Below are 15,350 nucleotides of genomic sequence, written 5' to 3' on the forward strand. Positions count from 1 at the left end.
CTAAAAATATCTATGCCATTAATGATGCCGAAATTATAAAATGTGTTAGTATGTATGGAAATCATACAGAACAGTTGCTTTTCTCTCATGAGTATATGAAACAAAACAAACCAGTCATTTAAAAGTCATTTTGGAATCTGAACCTATGTAGCAGACTGAAACTGTTCACCTATTCATAGGAGCAAAAGGAATATAACATGAAATGGCTGCAGATTATCTTTATCCTCTCTATTCAGAGTATTTTTTTCAGTTTAAAATGTGGTCGATTTAAGAGTTTATTATATAAAGCCTTTCCCTCACTAAAATCTCCAATTCTTATCGATCATGTAACACTTCAGTGCCTTTGAGCAGAAAATCCTACAAAAGGTAACGTATTTGTCTCAGTACATCACGGGTAAAGCCCTCCCAACCATTGAGAACATGTACATGAAACACTGTTGCAGAAAAGCGAAGTCCATCATCAGAGATCCTCACTACCCAGGCCATGCTCTTTTCTCACTGCTGCCAGGAGGTGGAAGGTACACCTACCTCAGGAATCGCACCACCAGGTTCAAGAGCAGCTACTGCCACTCAGCCAACAGGCTCTTCAACAAAAGAGGATAACTACACTCATTTCATTTCTGGTGTTCCCACAACCAAAGATCTCACTTTAAGGACTCTTTATCTTGTTGTTCCGTGCTCTTGTTATTTATTGCTATTTATTTATATTTGCATTTGCACAGTTTGTTCTCTTCTGCACTCGGGCTGATCTCTCATTGATCCTGTTACAGTTACAATTCTGTAGACTTGCTGAGTCTGCTCACAGGAACAAGAATCTCAGGGATGTATGTGGTGACGTGTATGTACTCTGTTGATAAAATTTTACTTTCAAATTTAAAATCGAAATGCATGTATCACATTTTGGTTTCAACCTGCTGTTGTTTTGTAATGCCAGTATTCAAATCAGTGTTTGCAGGATAACTGGTTTGCTTACTTCAGTCATCAAATCAATGCTGAGCGGTGTCGCCAGGCTGCATCTTCAGCAGCTGCAACTCTCCTTTCTTTTCCTGAACCTATTTTACAGTGATGCGCCCAGCATCTCCTCTAAGAGGACCACAAGCATGTCATAGGGTTTGGAGGCTTGAGTGCCTCAATGACCTGGAGAGCTATGTTGGCCTTGTGCTTTGGCTCTTGGTAGGTTCAGCCATGCCAAACAGGTCAAAGGGTAGAGGCCAGATTAAGAGTGGTCCACCAGTCCTCCACGTTCAGGGGTTCAGCTCAGGGCCAACAACCCTGACTGGTTAAAAGAATGTTACATAAATGAAGAATCCTTCTATATTCATGTAACCCTCTCACCGGCCTTGTATACAAACTTGGCGCATTAGCTATCTCCGCTAACAGCCACATGACTCAGTGTCAATCGTTTCAGCTACTCCATCATCTGCTTCCGAAAACTCTAGTTTCAACAACAGGTAACCATTGTATGGGTACTCATAAGTACTCAGCCCCAAATCTCAAGGGCACTAAGTGGCATCACTCACGTATGGCTTTCAAAATGTTCCAGAACAATTTACAGGCTGTAAGATATTTTTGAAATCACTTGTTAGGTCCTGCTGTTCCAATATGCACAGAATCTGCCCTTGACATCACTAAGTCAGGAGCTTAAGGAAAGCATCAAGTTGGATAACTCAAGAGCTTTCAGAAAGAATCAAGTTGGATAAGTCACTGGGAGCAGACAAGATACACCCCAGGCTACTGCAGTGAGGGAGGAGATTGCTGAGCCTCTGGCAATGATCTTTGCATCATCAATGGAGACAGGAGATGTTCTGGAGGATTGGAGGGTTGCAGATGTTGTTCCCTTATTCAAAAAAGGAGTAGAAATAGCCCAGGAAATTATAGATCAGTGAGTCTTACTTCAGTGCTTGGTAAGTTGTTGGAGAAGATCCTGAGAGGCAGGATTTATGGACATTTGGAGAGGTATAAAATGATTAGAAATAGTCAGTGTGGCTTCTTCAAAGGCAGGTTGTGCCTTACGAACCTGACTGCATTTTTTGAGGATGTAATTAAACACATTGATGAAGGAAGAGCAGTAGATGCAGTGTATATGGATTTTAGCAAGACATTTGATAAGGTACCCCATGCAAGGCTTATTGAGAAAGTAAGGAGGCATGGGATCCAATGGGTCCTTGCTTTGTGGATCCAGAATTGGCTTGCCTACTGAAGGCCAAGAGTGGTTGTAGATGGGTCATATTCTGCATGGAGGTTGGTGACCAGTGGTATGCCGCAGGGATCTGTTCTGGGACCCTTTCTCTTCGTGATGTTTATAAATGACCTGAATGAAGAAGTGGAGGGATGGGTTAGTAAATTTTCTGATGACACAAAGGTTGGGGATGTTGTGGATAGTGTGGAGGGCTGCCAGAAGTTACAGCGGGATATTGATAAGATGCAAAACTGGGCTGAGAAGTGACAGATGGAGTTCAACCCAGAGAAGTGCGAGGTGGTTCATTTTGGTAGGTCAAATACGATGGCAGAATATAGTATTAATGGTAAGACTCTTGGCAGTGTGGAGGATCAGAGGGATCTTGGGATCCAAGTCCATATGACACTCAAAGCTGCTATGCAGTTTGACTGTGTGGTTAAGAAGGCATATGGTGTATTGGCTTCGTCAATCATGGGATTGAGCAGAGAGGTAATGTTACAGCTATTTACGACCCTGGTTAGACTCCACTTGGAGTACTGTGCTCATTTCTGGTCACCTCACTACAGGAAAAATGTGGAAACTGTAGAAAGTGTACAAAGAATATTTACAGGGATGTTGCCTGGATTGGGGAGCATGCCTTATGAGAATAGGTTGAGTGAACTTGGCCTTTTCTTCTTGGAGCGACGGAGGTTGAGAGGTGACCTGATAGAGGTGTATGAGATGATGAGAGGCATTAATCGTGTGGATAGTCAGAGGCTTTTTCCCAAGGCTAAAATGGCTAACATGAGATGGTACAGTTTTAAGGTGCTTGGAAGTAGGTACAGAGGAGATGTCAGGGGTAAGTTTTTTACTCAGAGAGTGGTGAGTGCGTGGAATGGGCTGCCGGCAACAGTGGTGGAGGCGGATATGATAGGGTCTTTTAATAGACTCCTGACTCCTGGTTAGGTCCATGGAGCTTAGAAAAATAGAGGGCTATGGGTAACCCTAGGTAATTTCTAAGGTAAGGACATGTTCAACACAGCATTGTGGGCTGAAGGGCCTGTATTGTGTTGTAGGTTTTCTATGTTTCTAAGTGAACATTGTATTAATAGAGACTTGGGCTTGAGGAATAAAAATATTAAAGTTCTTTTTGCTGTTAGTATAAAAAAGATGCATAAAATTAAAAATGATACATTTTACATAATGGAAATGCTCTAACATTTCCAACTCTGTGAGTGTCAATAGAGTATTCCCCCCGCCCCCCCCCCCCCCCCAGACAGACACAATATAAATGTAATTGATTAAAGAAGCACATGATTGAAATCCCACAGAGACGTCTGCTAGAGCATGGTCTGGACCAGTGTCCGAAGGACCATGAAAAATTCTCAATTAATAACTTAGATAGATCCGACTGGAATCTGACAGCTCGACAGCTGTGGCAGGGCTTGAATGCTATTACCTCTTACAAAGTGAAACCAAGTGACATAGGTGAGATCAAGGCTTTGCTCCCAGATCAGCTAAATACCTTCTATGCTCACGACTCCCACAGCTCCCAATGACCCTGTGACTTCTGTCTCTGAGGCTGATGTCAGAGCAGCCTTCAGGAGGGTGAACCACGGAAAGCATCTGGTCCAGACAGGGTACCTTGCCAAGTACTAAAGACCCGTGCTGATCAGCTGGCTGGAGATATCTCTAAACTCTCGCTTCCCTGGTCTGAATTACCCACTTACTTCAAGCAGGTTTCAATTATACTGGTGCGTAAGAAGACCGTGGCAACCTGCCTCAATGAGTATTGTCCGGTTGCTTTTACATCTACTGTGATGAAGTGCTTTGTGAGGTTGGTGATGAACCATATTAACTCCTGCCATCGAGATGAAGGTGCAGGAGCCTCAGGACCCACACCACCAGGTAAAGGAACAATTATTACCCTTCAAGTATCAAGCTCTTGAACCAATGGAAATAAGTTCACTCAACTACACTCACCCCATCACTGAAATGTTACCACGACCTACAGTATGGACTCACTTTCAAAGACTCTTCATCTCATGTCCTTGATATTTGTTTATTTATTATTATTGTTCTTTTTTCTTCTGTATTTGCACAGTTTGCTGTCCTCTGCGTATCGTTTGTTTGTCCATCCTTTTAGATGTGGTCTTTCATCCATTCTCTTGTGTTTCTTGGACTTCCTGTGCACATAAGCAAGAAAATGACATTCGATGACACCTATCTGTATTTTGGTAATAAATTTACTTTGAACTTTCACTGGAGTGTTTAAAAAGATCACTTTTCACCCTGTATTTCTCCCAGTAACTGACTGTATAGATAAATGGGCTAAAGCCTAAAAATAAGTGTCTTGCACTTCTTGCTCAAACCTCATTCCTCTGCAGGTACTGGCAACAATGAAGTATTTCACTGTGAACAGATCTACTGGGAAGGATAGGTTCCTTTCTGGAGGTGTTCATGGCAAATTTCTATCCCAGAAATAGGCTGAATTTCAAATTCGGTTTTCTTGACATTTAAAAATGATCCATTGGACCTTAGAAAGAACTCTTTGCAATCTGATTTACTGATCTGAGATCACTGTAGCTCCTTCCATCTACCATTCCACCAGTTAATTCCAGCCCTGTCAATGCCAGTCCCACTGCATGTATATACAGCCGACGTCCAAAGATTGATCAAAATCAAGTATACTAATCCATACTAGTCTTTGCACCACTCCACACCGCCACACTCAGCAGCAAATAGGTTTCAGCTCAACATTGCAATGCAGCCTGTTCTTCAGTAATGAGTTCCCATTTCTCCACATACCTGATGGCCTATCCAGAGCCCTCAAGCACAATAAATTCATTCTTGCCTTCAGTGAAGATTTATTCTTCCTCTGTAAACAGACCAATGATTACAGAGTCCTTCCGCCAACACTTCCTCACTGCTAAACAGAAGCTCTGTCTTTCCCTTTCTCCCACTCAGAACAATCCCCATCCCTGAAATAAAGCTCACTTTAACCCCACTCCAGGCCACAGAACTAATCAACGTGTGTCTCCCAAGAGCAGCAGCTCACTTCCAAGCAAGTAAATAAATATGCTTCCAATGTACAAGAAACAATGCATGGTTCCTCGTCATCCAGAAGTAACTGAGCACTTTCACCACAGCTGATACATAATCTGACCAGCTATAACTTACATGTTGCAAAATAAAAGAAAAAAATCTCACCCTATCATAGAGAGAGAGAGAGAGAGGGTTAGCTTCAGCCTTGTGTTTCTACCAAGGTCCAGTGTTGCCCTTCACTTACGCCAAACTGGTCCCTCTACTCTTCCCCCTCCATAGTCTAGACCTCAGTAATGCACCCAATATCAAAATGTTTACTTCCTTTCCCTTCTTTACCTTCTGTACCCAAATAATCTTTTACAGCTCTCTCCACTCTATAGTCTTCCTCTTATCCATGCTCTTCTGTTCATCTATTTTGTTCAGACCAATCATTGTTCCTTTTCTCCTTTCCTGTATTCATTCTTTCTCTTTCACTCTCTTCATCTATAGCACTTTCTTGCCATCTTACCAGTTATCAATCCTCTAACCTAATCAGAACAACTTGCTTTTGACTCTCCACATGCGATCTCCTGCCTGGCACGTGTAATAATTTTAAATGCTTAAAATTACTCGGAATCCGTCACTGACTGTTTTCCATTATATTTTGCATGGTCTCCTCTAATGAAGGTCATTGCCTGCACAAATCATGAACTAGAAATCACTCCTGGCCATGTTAGCAGATGGGTGTTTCAGCTTTCATATGACAATCTTCGGTCCACTAGTTCAGCACATTAACCCAATTATGCTTAAATTTCTTTGTTTAAATAACTATCGATTGAATTCTGTTGGAACACATCAAATATTGTCATAGAGTCATAAAGTAATGCAGGTTGGAAATAGGCCTTTCTACCCATCATTTCCCTACTAGTCCTAGTTGCCCATGTTTGGGTCATAATTAAATTTCTCACTTTTTATTTCTCCTGGTAGAAAAAAACTTTTCCCTCCACCCCCCCTTCCATTCCCCACTCTAACCTCTTACCTCTTCTCACCTACCTATCACCTCCCCCCTGAGTTCCCTCCTCCAATCCTTTCTCCTGTGATCCACTCTCCTCTGCTGTCAGATTCCAAATGAGTCCTCACTACTGACTTACATGCTGTAACTGCAACATAATGTCCCCACTCCTAAACTTGATTCCCTACTGATGGACAACATGCTAAACACCTTCTTCACCACCCTGTCTACCTGTGCACCCACTTTTAGGACTAACTGTCCACTTATGCTCCGAAGGAACCTCTGTTCAACGTCACTGGTCAATGATCTTCCATTCACTCTACAGGTCCTACCAATGCTTGAATGTCCAAAATGCATCACCTCATGCTCCCCACCTTCTTATTCTGGCTTCCTCCAACTTCCTTTCCGGTCCTAATGAAAGGCCTCAGCCCAAAACATTGACTGTTTATTCATTTCCATAGATGCTGCTTGACCTGCTGAGTTCCTCCAGCATTTTGTGTGTGTGTTGCTCTGGATATACAGCATCTGCAGAATCCCTGGTGTTTATTTCTATTGTGGCCTCTGCAATTTCACCTTTGACCTCCCTTAGTTCCCAGGGGTGCTCTTTATCAGGCTCTGGAGATTTGCCCATCTTAATGTGCTTTAAGGTTACAAATACCTCCTTCCTGTGATCCAAGACCTCACTACTTTTTACCCTAATTTCTTCGGCACCTATGACATTCTCCATGATAAACGCCAAGGAGAGATAGACATTAAAGATCACAGCTATCTCCTATCACTCCACATATAGGCAGCCCCTAAGAGGACCTAGTCTCAATTGTTTAAAATATTTAAGAACAATTTTCACTTACTGTTTTTAAAATGTGGACTTCAAATAGAATTCAATAAAATCTTTTAAAACAAAAAATAAAAATATTATTTACAGTAATGAATATGTTTTAGGACAAGTCAAGGTTTGTTTTAAGGATCTTTAAGAACTATAAAGGCAGATGTCAAATTTTATGTGTGCTCTTTTTAAAATCTTAAGAGATCATGGCATAATTTCCAATTAGAGTTTTAAATCCAATGAAACCCAATATTTTTAATAAGACAAAAGTTTTTCAGTAAATGTATTTATTCCTGAAAATAAAGTAAGGAGTAAATGGCAGAAATTTGAAAAAAACAACATGCAGGATTACCTAATAAATCATGAAATATTGGCAAAGTAAATATGCAAGTTAATTTGTCAGGTGTGGGTCTCATGCCATAAATAGTATGTTTTCTATTTCCTTTCCAGTCCTGGCAAAACTAATAATAGTCTTTCAAAAAGCAAAAGACCAGTACAGGCACTAGAATTAAGAAAGAAAATTACATGCCATAGAACACTGCTCAAATCAGATTTAGGACCTGAAATCAGATTAAATATTCTATACAAAATGTTATTTTGAGCCCAACCGTGGCAACTGCCTCAAGGAGAGATAATTGTATTCTGATTGCTTTGGCTGATGTGCAAGGTTTAAAATCTTTATTTGATGAAGTCAGAGGATATCTGTGTGATTAAGGCAGAGATCTTGAGTTTTAAACTTTAGCAATTAGTTCTTCCTATACAAGTCAAAATCAGCAAGGGCGGGAGGTTTGAGAAAGCTTGAAGTTTGGTTGCAAAAATTAAAAGGAGGGTCAGGCACAGCAACTAAACAAATCAGTAATATTATGGACCTGGAGAGGCAATATCCATGGGACGTTTTGACAGCATTGATTAAACCTCAGGTTGAAATCTATCTGTTTTGCTTCCCCATAAATATTCCATCCATTTTATACCGGCAGGGTCGTGCTGACAAATGTAGTATACATGGACCTGAGCACGGCCTTGTGCCTACATGAAAGAACCAGCTCAGCGTGGTCCTTTTTAATCTAATTCCTGGTCTCTGGTCAAGGCCAAGATGCAACTATATTCTCAGGGTAATTTAGGCTCCAGGTGTTGGGTGGATCCCAAATCCTGGCACCCTGTGTCAGGTAGACCCCAAAGCCTAGGACCGGCATCAAGAGAGCTGAGGTCCAATATTAAGATGACTTGCTGCCCAGCACCACGAGTGACATGTCTGGCAGCAGGAGGACTGGAAGTCCTCGGTCCAGTGTTAGGAAGTAGGGCTGACTTCAGGGCTAGCATCAGGAGCAGCCATGACCAAGATAACCAAGAATGGGAATAAATGAGGATTTGTTAGGCTGGCATGCTACAGCTAGTGAGGTACTCCAAGCAGTGAGCTTTAGACCCCGGCTAGTCATAATCTGTATCAATGATTTGGTTGAACAGACTAAATATTTTCAAGTTTTCTGATAATAGAAGGATGTGAAGAGGCTTTCAGGAGATGAGTTAGAGGAGTAGGCAAGAACATGACACATAGAATATAATGCAGAAAACATATATGGCCATCTTTTACTACTCTGTTTTTCATTTAGCTATGGGCTGTGTCCAGAAAATGACTACTCCCTCTGCCCACAAGTTGATACTCCTCTCACCTGGAATGTACACTATGTGATTCCACCATATTTAACCAAAAAAAAGACCCTAAGTAGGAACCCACCACAAATCGTCTGTTATTTTTCTGCAGAAGAAACTGGCTTACACCAACAGGTAACTGATAACCTGCAAGAGGATCACCTCTGGACCAGGTGTATGAGGGACCTTGATCTTTAAGTTATGTTCATCGGTGTATTTGTTTATTGATTACATCTCTTCCCTTTCTCATGCAACACAACAGATGGCTCTCTGATGTTGCATAGGGCCATTTACATTCTATAGAAGACCGTCTCCAATATTAGACTATATCTCAAGATATAGTCCACAAAATGAGGGAAAAATCCTGCTAGACCACCAAAATCTTGGTCCATGATGTTTAAACACTGACACGCAAGTTGGCAGAATAAGTTGTGCAGGTGGTGAGGTTTGGAGATTGGAATTTTCTTCAAGAAACAATATGGCTGAGCATATGGTATGGCAGTTAGTCACCAATTATTGGTAGTTTGTGCTTTATTGTGAAGAGTGTGGTCATATCCATGGATAATGCAGGTTGGTCCTCACTAGGGAAGTCAATGCTGTCAGTCTTCTAGAAGTACAAATTAGTGTTAATGAGGTTTTGAGCTCTGTGACCTCCATAACCTTTTGCATTGCAGAGGGAATATGGATAGAATTTCCAATTATATTATAATGTATTCACCACAGAAAAAAAGAAGTGAGCTACCGTCCCCTGGGAACGGTAATAGAGCAGCAGGTGTGGCATATGTTTTCTCTCACAGGAGTATAGCTCTCTTTTGGTTCCAGTCTGTCAGCGTATATTTAGGCCTCATTGCATTCTATAGTTGAGATTTTGTTGTCTGCAGGCAAGGAATTCTGAGGCCCCTAGCTCCTTGGGATTGGCAGCTACCTATTTCACAGGTCCTGATTGGAGCACTTATAGCCTTCTGTCATCAGCAAGGTGTATCTTACAGCAGGTAGTAATTGAAAGAAGTAGTCACACGATAAATGAAATGTTGATTTAATGCATGGGTGAGATATTAAGAACAGAGCACGTAGAACAATACAGCGCTAGTCAGGCTATTCAGCACACAATCTTGTGCTAATCTTGATGCCAATTTACATTAAATGTCCTCCTGCAAATCTTCCATATCCCTCCATTCCCTGCATATTCAGGTGTCTGTCGAAATGATCCATCTTCTAAATTTACCACATATGTTGAAATCTGTTGTTACACTGTACCACTGCTACAAAATAACAAATTTCAAGACATCCCAAGGCCCTCCATTGGTCAAGGTCGGCTGTGGACATTGCATCCTAGCTGTCTACATGATATGCAAGGCGGGGCAGTACGATATGGGCAGTAAGCTGTTCCTCATGCATTCGGCTCCCCTTATCCATGCAACCGATGAATCCAAAGGAATGGCGGAGACCAATGCAGTTTGGCACCAGTGACGTTGCAGGAGTTGTTGGTCAGTGTTGAACTCAATGTTGGACTGCCTTAGGGACTCTTGTTCTGGATTTTTCTTCTGGGATTACTCTTGAAGTCTTCCTCATGTGTGGATTTAGCTGCGAGGCAGCAGAAGTTTGAGATCAGAGCTTCCTTCTCCTAGATGAGCTGCCAACCATGGCTGACAAGCCCCATCTGCCCAAAGTGATTGGTTTTAAAGCACTAGTAATCCACCTTTGCCACTTCTCCTGTCAGAAATGGTTCTGCTGGGCTTAGTTGCTAAGCCACGTGTGAAGGCCAGGATCTGGACTTGGAGGTAATTGTCAGAAGCTATTTGGGAGCATTCAATAGCTGAAGGGAACTTATTCCCACCACCTCCACCAGCTATGACAACCTCAAGGAACCATTTCATGATATATGTCAGAATTAATGAACCAGATTCTAATTCTGATTCTGTTAAACAGCATGAATCTGCCCCCACTTTACCCCTGGTAAATTATTCCAGGCATAGCAAAAAACTTGTGCCTGCAATACAAACACGAGAAAGTTTGCAGATGCTGGAAATCTTGTCCTGATGAAGGGTCCAAAGTGTCGACTGTTTACTCTTTATCCACGGATGCTGCCTGGCCTGCTGAGTTCCTCCGGCATTGTGTGTGGCTTGCACCAGCAATATGGTGCAGTTGTTTCTGCTAATAAAGTGAAACCAGCTTTGTCTGCTTGACCTTGCAGCATGCTTTGTGCAAGACAATCTTTTTTTAACGAGTGGAAGGGGTTTTGGAGGTGGCTATGTATGGGTGAGAGAAGGTAGATTATTTTGTTTTAAGGTAGATCATTCAGCTGCAGAGTTAAGTGAATATTTTTGCACTTGCAAATCTCATTTTAAATGGGATCAAGAAGGGGCTTCTGTAGATCGTTGGATCTTAATATTAGATAGAAGGAATTAGGTTGATGTATTCAGTAACAGTTTTGGTTTTTCATTTCTCCAAAGTCATTACTGTAACATTTTGAAATACCAGTAAATTGATATCATAGCTTAACTGATCCGTTTATTATCATTCAGTATATTTAGAAATATCTTAACGCCTGTGTAGTTTGTCAAAATTCTATGACTGAAATGAATTATAAATGCTTTTGAAAAGAAAATTGAAGAGTATCATGGTGAAAATAAAACCTTGTTTTGTTGTCAAGAAAGCAGTATTTGGGCCTAAACAATATCCAAAAGAAGCCAAATTTAGAAATCCTCATGGTAGTGAAAGATGCCACCTCTGCCTTATAAATTTAATTTCTTTTAAATATATTGAGGCTTGTTTAGTCTCCTCTTTGCAGACATTAATTTATGTGTTAACCCAGGTATTTATTGGTAATGTTGTAAACTGTCACCATTAGCTGTCAATTCTTTACGCATTGATGGCCACATTGGGACTGCAGTCTTGATGCTGAAAATTGCTGCCACCATTGATTCAGCACAGTTTGCAGCCTTTCCGGACAATTTGAAAGGAAGTTACTTGAGTTGACATGAACTGAAGATCTGCATAAACTGTTCTTGCTGAAAAAAGTAAATCTAATGCTTTATTGCAAAAGATTTAAGTGACTGACAACTGGTAAAAAAAAAGTACTCCATTGCAACAGAGTGCAGAAGAGATTCGCTAGGACTTCTGCCTGGAAAGGAAGGTTGAAACTACCAGGAGAGAGATTGGAGAGGCTGGGCTTATTCTCACTGGATGCAAAAGGCTGAAGGGTGTATGAGGGGAACAGGGTTCTTTCTCCCAGAGCAGGGGGGTTTAGAACTAGAGGGCTCAGGTTAAAGCTGGGGGAAAAGCAGATCTGAGGGCTAAGTTTTTCACATAGAGGATAGTGAATATCTGGAAATGGGGGCAGATACAATGATAACGTTTAAAAGGCGTTTGACGGGTACTTAGTTTGGAGAGACGTGGCCCAAAGTGGGCAAATGGCACCAAAGTCGGCGCTATTGAGGGAAGCTGAAAGGGTTGGTTTCTGTCCGTGAATGTCCGTGATGCTACGATACTGCCAAGGCAAACGTCCTGGCCCTATAACATCGCAAATCCTAGGAACTCGACTTATACAACACACACATAAGCATTTCAAAATATTGCATTGAATTGGTGAATTATATTTTTGTTCTAAAAATAAATACCGTAACTAATTTGCGCACAGCGAACCGATGATAGAAAGGAACAAGTTCATCAATGTTATTTCGTGGCTTTGGTAGATTGGTGAACAGCAGTCAGCTCACCAGAAATAAAATCGTTTTTGTGTTCCTCAGAAGGTTGCTAACTGACTAAGCAGGCCTTCAACTTTTAAAAAAAATGATATTTAATGTCATCCTGAGCTAAAATAGATCGATTTTTCCCATTTGTGATCAACGTACTGTGCGTATGGGGTGAAAGCTGATATGTACTGAAGCAGTTTTTTTTTCCGTCTCTTGTCCTTGGAATTAATGCGATCGATCAAGGAATAACAAAGTTTACATTGAAGAAAACACTGCAATAACAAAACGTATCAAGTGTCTGGGTTTGGAACCCGAAACAACAAAATAACACAGCGCTGATATCAAATTCAAACAGACGCAGTAGACCAGAAAGAACTGTTTCGACAATTCAGTCAACCCATTTCCGACTAGAATCCAACACGACTTGGGAAGATCCCGATTAATTTTCGAAATAGATGCAATTGTACTCTAGCAACAATTTAAGCACAGTTAAGTACAACTTTCGCTGATCTTCGCGTAAGAATTGGCTGGAATACTTGTTCCCCATCTCTGTTATGTTGTAATTTCTATGCGTTAGTGATACATGCAAGTAATTATACGTACAAATTAAATGTATAGGTACACACGTACATTTCGGAGGGCGCCTGTGCATTTTTACATTCAAACTATTGAATGTACTTTTCAAATTAATAGCTCAGATATTGTTAATGGGCTTTAGAGGTCGAGGTCTCTGCTGTCAGATCTCCCTTCTCTCCCCCTTCCCCTCCACTCCTCCCTTTCCGCGGGGAAGACAACAAAAATCGTCAGCGGTGCGCAGCACAAGGCGAAGCAACAGCTGCGGAAGAAAGTGCTTTTCTCAGAGATCCCGGTTCTTCATTGACTTTCCGTCCAATGAGGGAGATTATCGAGGGTCCTGTTTTACGGGTGGCAGCGTCCCCCACAGCTACCATACTCGTTTGTTTATTCACAGTTCCCAGGGCGAAGGATTATTGCTAACTCGTCCCCCTCTTCAGAATTACAGTTTCACCCGATTTCTAGAAAGCTGGTGTAAATCCACAGGGGGTTAAATCCCAGGAATTCTCACTCAATTGCTCAATTTCGCTGTCGAGCCTTGAATCAATTTTAACGGGTTAATACAGACGGATTTTCTTCAGAGTGCTGGAGAAAGGCTTCAGGGATCAGCGAGCGATCTGTATCCCTCTAGGGAGCACTGATAGTTACGTCTCTCCTTTGCAGCAGCTGACATAACTTTCTAAATCAATTCGCGATAAACTCCTCATCGCAAAATCCTCTAAAGCTAACTTTTTACTCGCTATTCAGAGAAATATCAATCCCCAAGATAAATGTATATATTTTAATAATATTTTGCAATACAAAACTCCGTGGACTTCTTATAACACGTTTGTTACCCGTGCGATTATACGTTAAAGGCTCAGTGGACCGTAATGACAACCCGCCATTCTGAAATAGAGAATCTATTAAATCGCAATTTATACAATTAACATTAAAAACGTATTTGACATTTAAACAGTTTTGCCAAAAGGAAGGATTGAAATGTTTTGTAGTAAAATTGTAAGCGACGGACGTCAAGACGTACTGGACATTTCCGATAAAAGGATAACTACTTTACAAAAATATCAGAGCGCAATAAAGAAGGCGATTATATTTACAACTCAGTAGTCAGGAAAGTCCTTCTCTTAGCAAGTTTTGAACCACTCTTTTTGACTTGTGCAATGATACCTATACATTCTTTATCTTTCTACTTTGGCCATGGAAAGGAATTGGCAAACGGCTTCAGTCAGGGTATATAGTCAGTGCCTGGTTCAGTGCCAGAAGATCCAACGTATCGCCGTTACGTTTCTGAGCAAAGTCCGCTGTCAGCCTGACACTTCCCAAGTGCTTGGTTTCCTCTTTTTGTGCTTGAAATACTGATCTGCACAAAAGTCCCTTGATTCCTCTGGGCTGATGTCTACCGGGGTTCATGGCAAAGGTGTTATCTGGAATCTGAAACGCTGTCATCATTTTTGTCTTGGTGGCCGCTGTTAATATGGACCGACAATTATAGCTTCTACCTCTTTGGAGGGTCTCCTGTCCTTGACTAGAAAGTTAATCATACCTTCCGATTTGATCAGCAAATTACAGCCAAGAAAAAATATCCCGAAAACGACAGTGAGAGATAGGACACACATCACTGCGATCTGGACAATTCTCATGATGTAAAGGTTTCTCTCGTCGGGAGCGGTCAGTACGAAGCCCTCGTCGGTCACCACCGAGGAGTAGTTCCCACTGCAGCACCTAAGGATCGAGTCCAGTGAATCGGTGCGGTTAGAGTACAGAAGACTGGCAGTTTGATTCACCAGCGTCGAATTCATTGCCGCCAACTTCTCGCACCCCAACTTGAAACGGAACAGGTGGCTTCAGCGAGCGGCATTCACGAATGTTCACTCAGTCCAAATGCCCCAAGTGCCAATTCCCCCGGACTCCTGACTGCTCGCCCGCAGAGATCGGTTTTCACTCAGATAGCGCGCCGAGTTCTGCACTTCGATGTTTGCACATCCCAAGTAAGGCAGTGAAAACGTCGTTCGCTTTGCTCCGGTTATTATACCTGTTCCGGATGAAACCATTTTTTTAGAACGAGGAGGGAATCTGTCTCCAGCAGTATCGTCAAATAAGAGAACGCCCCTATCTTGGTTGGAGAGATCTGCTGAACCTAGGGAACGGGGAGGAGGTGGAAAAGACGTCGGGAATTGGTACCGGAACAAGTCAGGAGGATTGTGCCATATTTCAGTTTTAAAGCTTTTAGAATCTGTCCTTAATAATGAGAATGACGGGAGTAATTGTGAAACCAGTCAGCTGTAGCTTTCGAATTGCAAAACAAGTGAAGACTCTTGCAGAGCAGTTTCCTAATTAAGAAAACAATCTAGGGGAGGCAATGTTAACTGGAGAGAAAATTGAAATGACAATATATCCAATTATTGCCTTTTA

At 41.7% G+C, this 15,350-nt stretch overlaps 1 protein-coding gene across 1 annotated transcript; it reads right to left on the bottom strand.

Annotated features, from left to right (window-relative positions):
* Positions 1-13,705: 13,705 nt before the first annotated feature.
* On the bottom strand, positions 13,706-14,962 carry rprma (reprimo, TP53 dependent G2 arrest mediator candidate a). The gene has a single exon (XM_073044688.1). The coding sequence runs from the start codon at positions 14,735-14,737 to the stop codon at positions 14,408-14,410; it is 330 nt and encodes a 109-aa protein (XP_072900789.1). The 5' UTR covers positions 14,738-14,962; the 3' UTR covers positions 13,706-14,407.
* Positions 14,963-15,350: the final 388 nt, after the last annotated feature.

The sequence above is a fragment of the Hemitrygon akajei genome, chromosome 5 (genome assembly GCF_048418815.1).
Source record: "Hemitrygon akajei chromosome 5, sHemAka1.3, whole genome shotgun sequence".
Lineage (NCBI taxonomy): Eukaryota > Metazoa > Chordata > Chondrichthyes > Myliobatiformes > Dasyatidae > Hemitrygon > Hemitrygon akajei.

What these genes read in the sequence shown, in the direction of transcription:
- rprma (XM_073044688.1), bottom strand. Translation starts at nt 14,737, where the DNA reads ATGAATTCGACGCTGGTGAATCAAACTGCCAGTCTTCTGTACTCTAAC.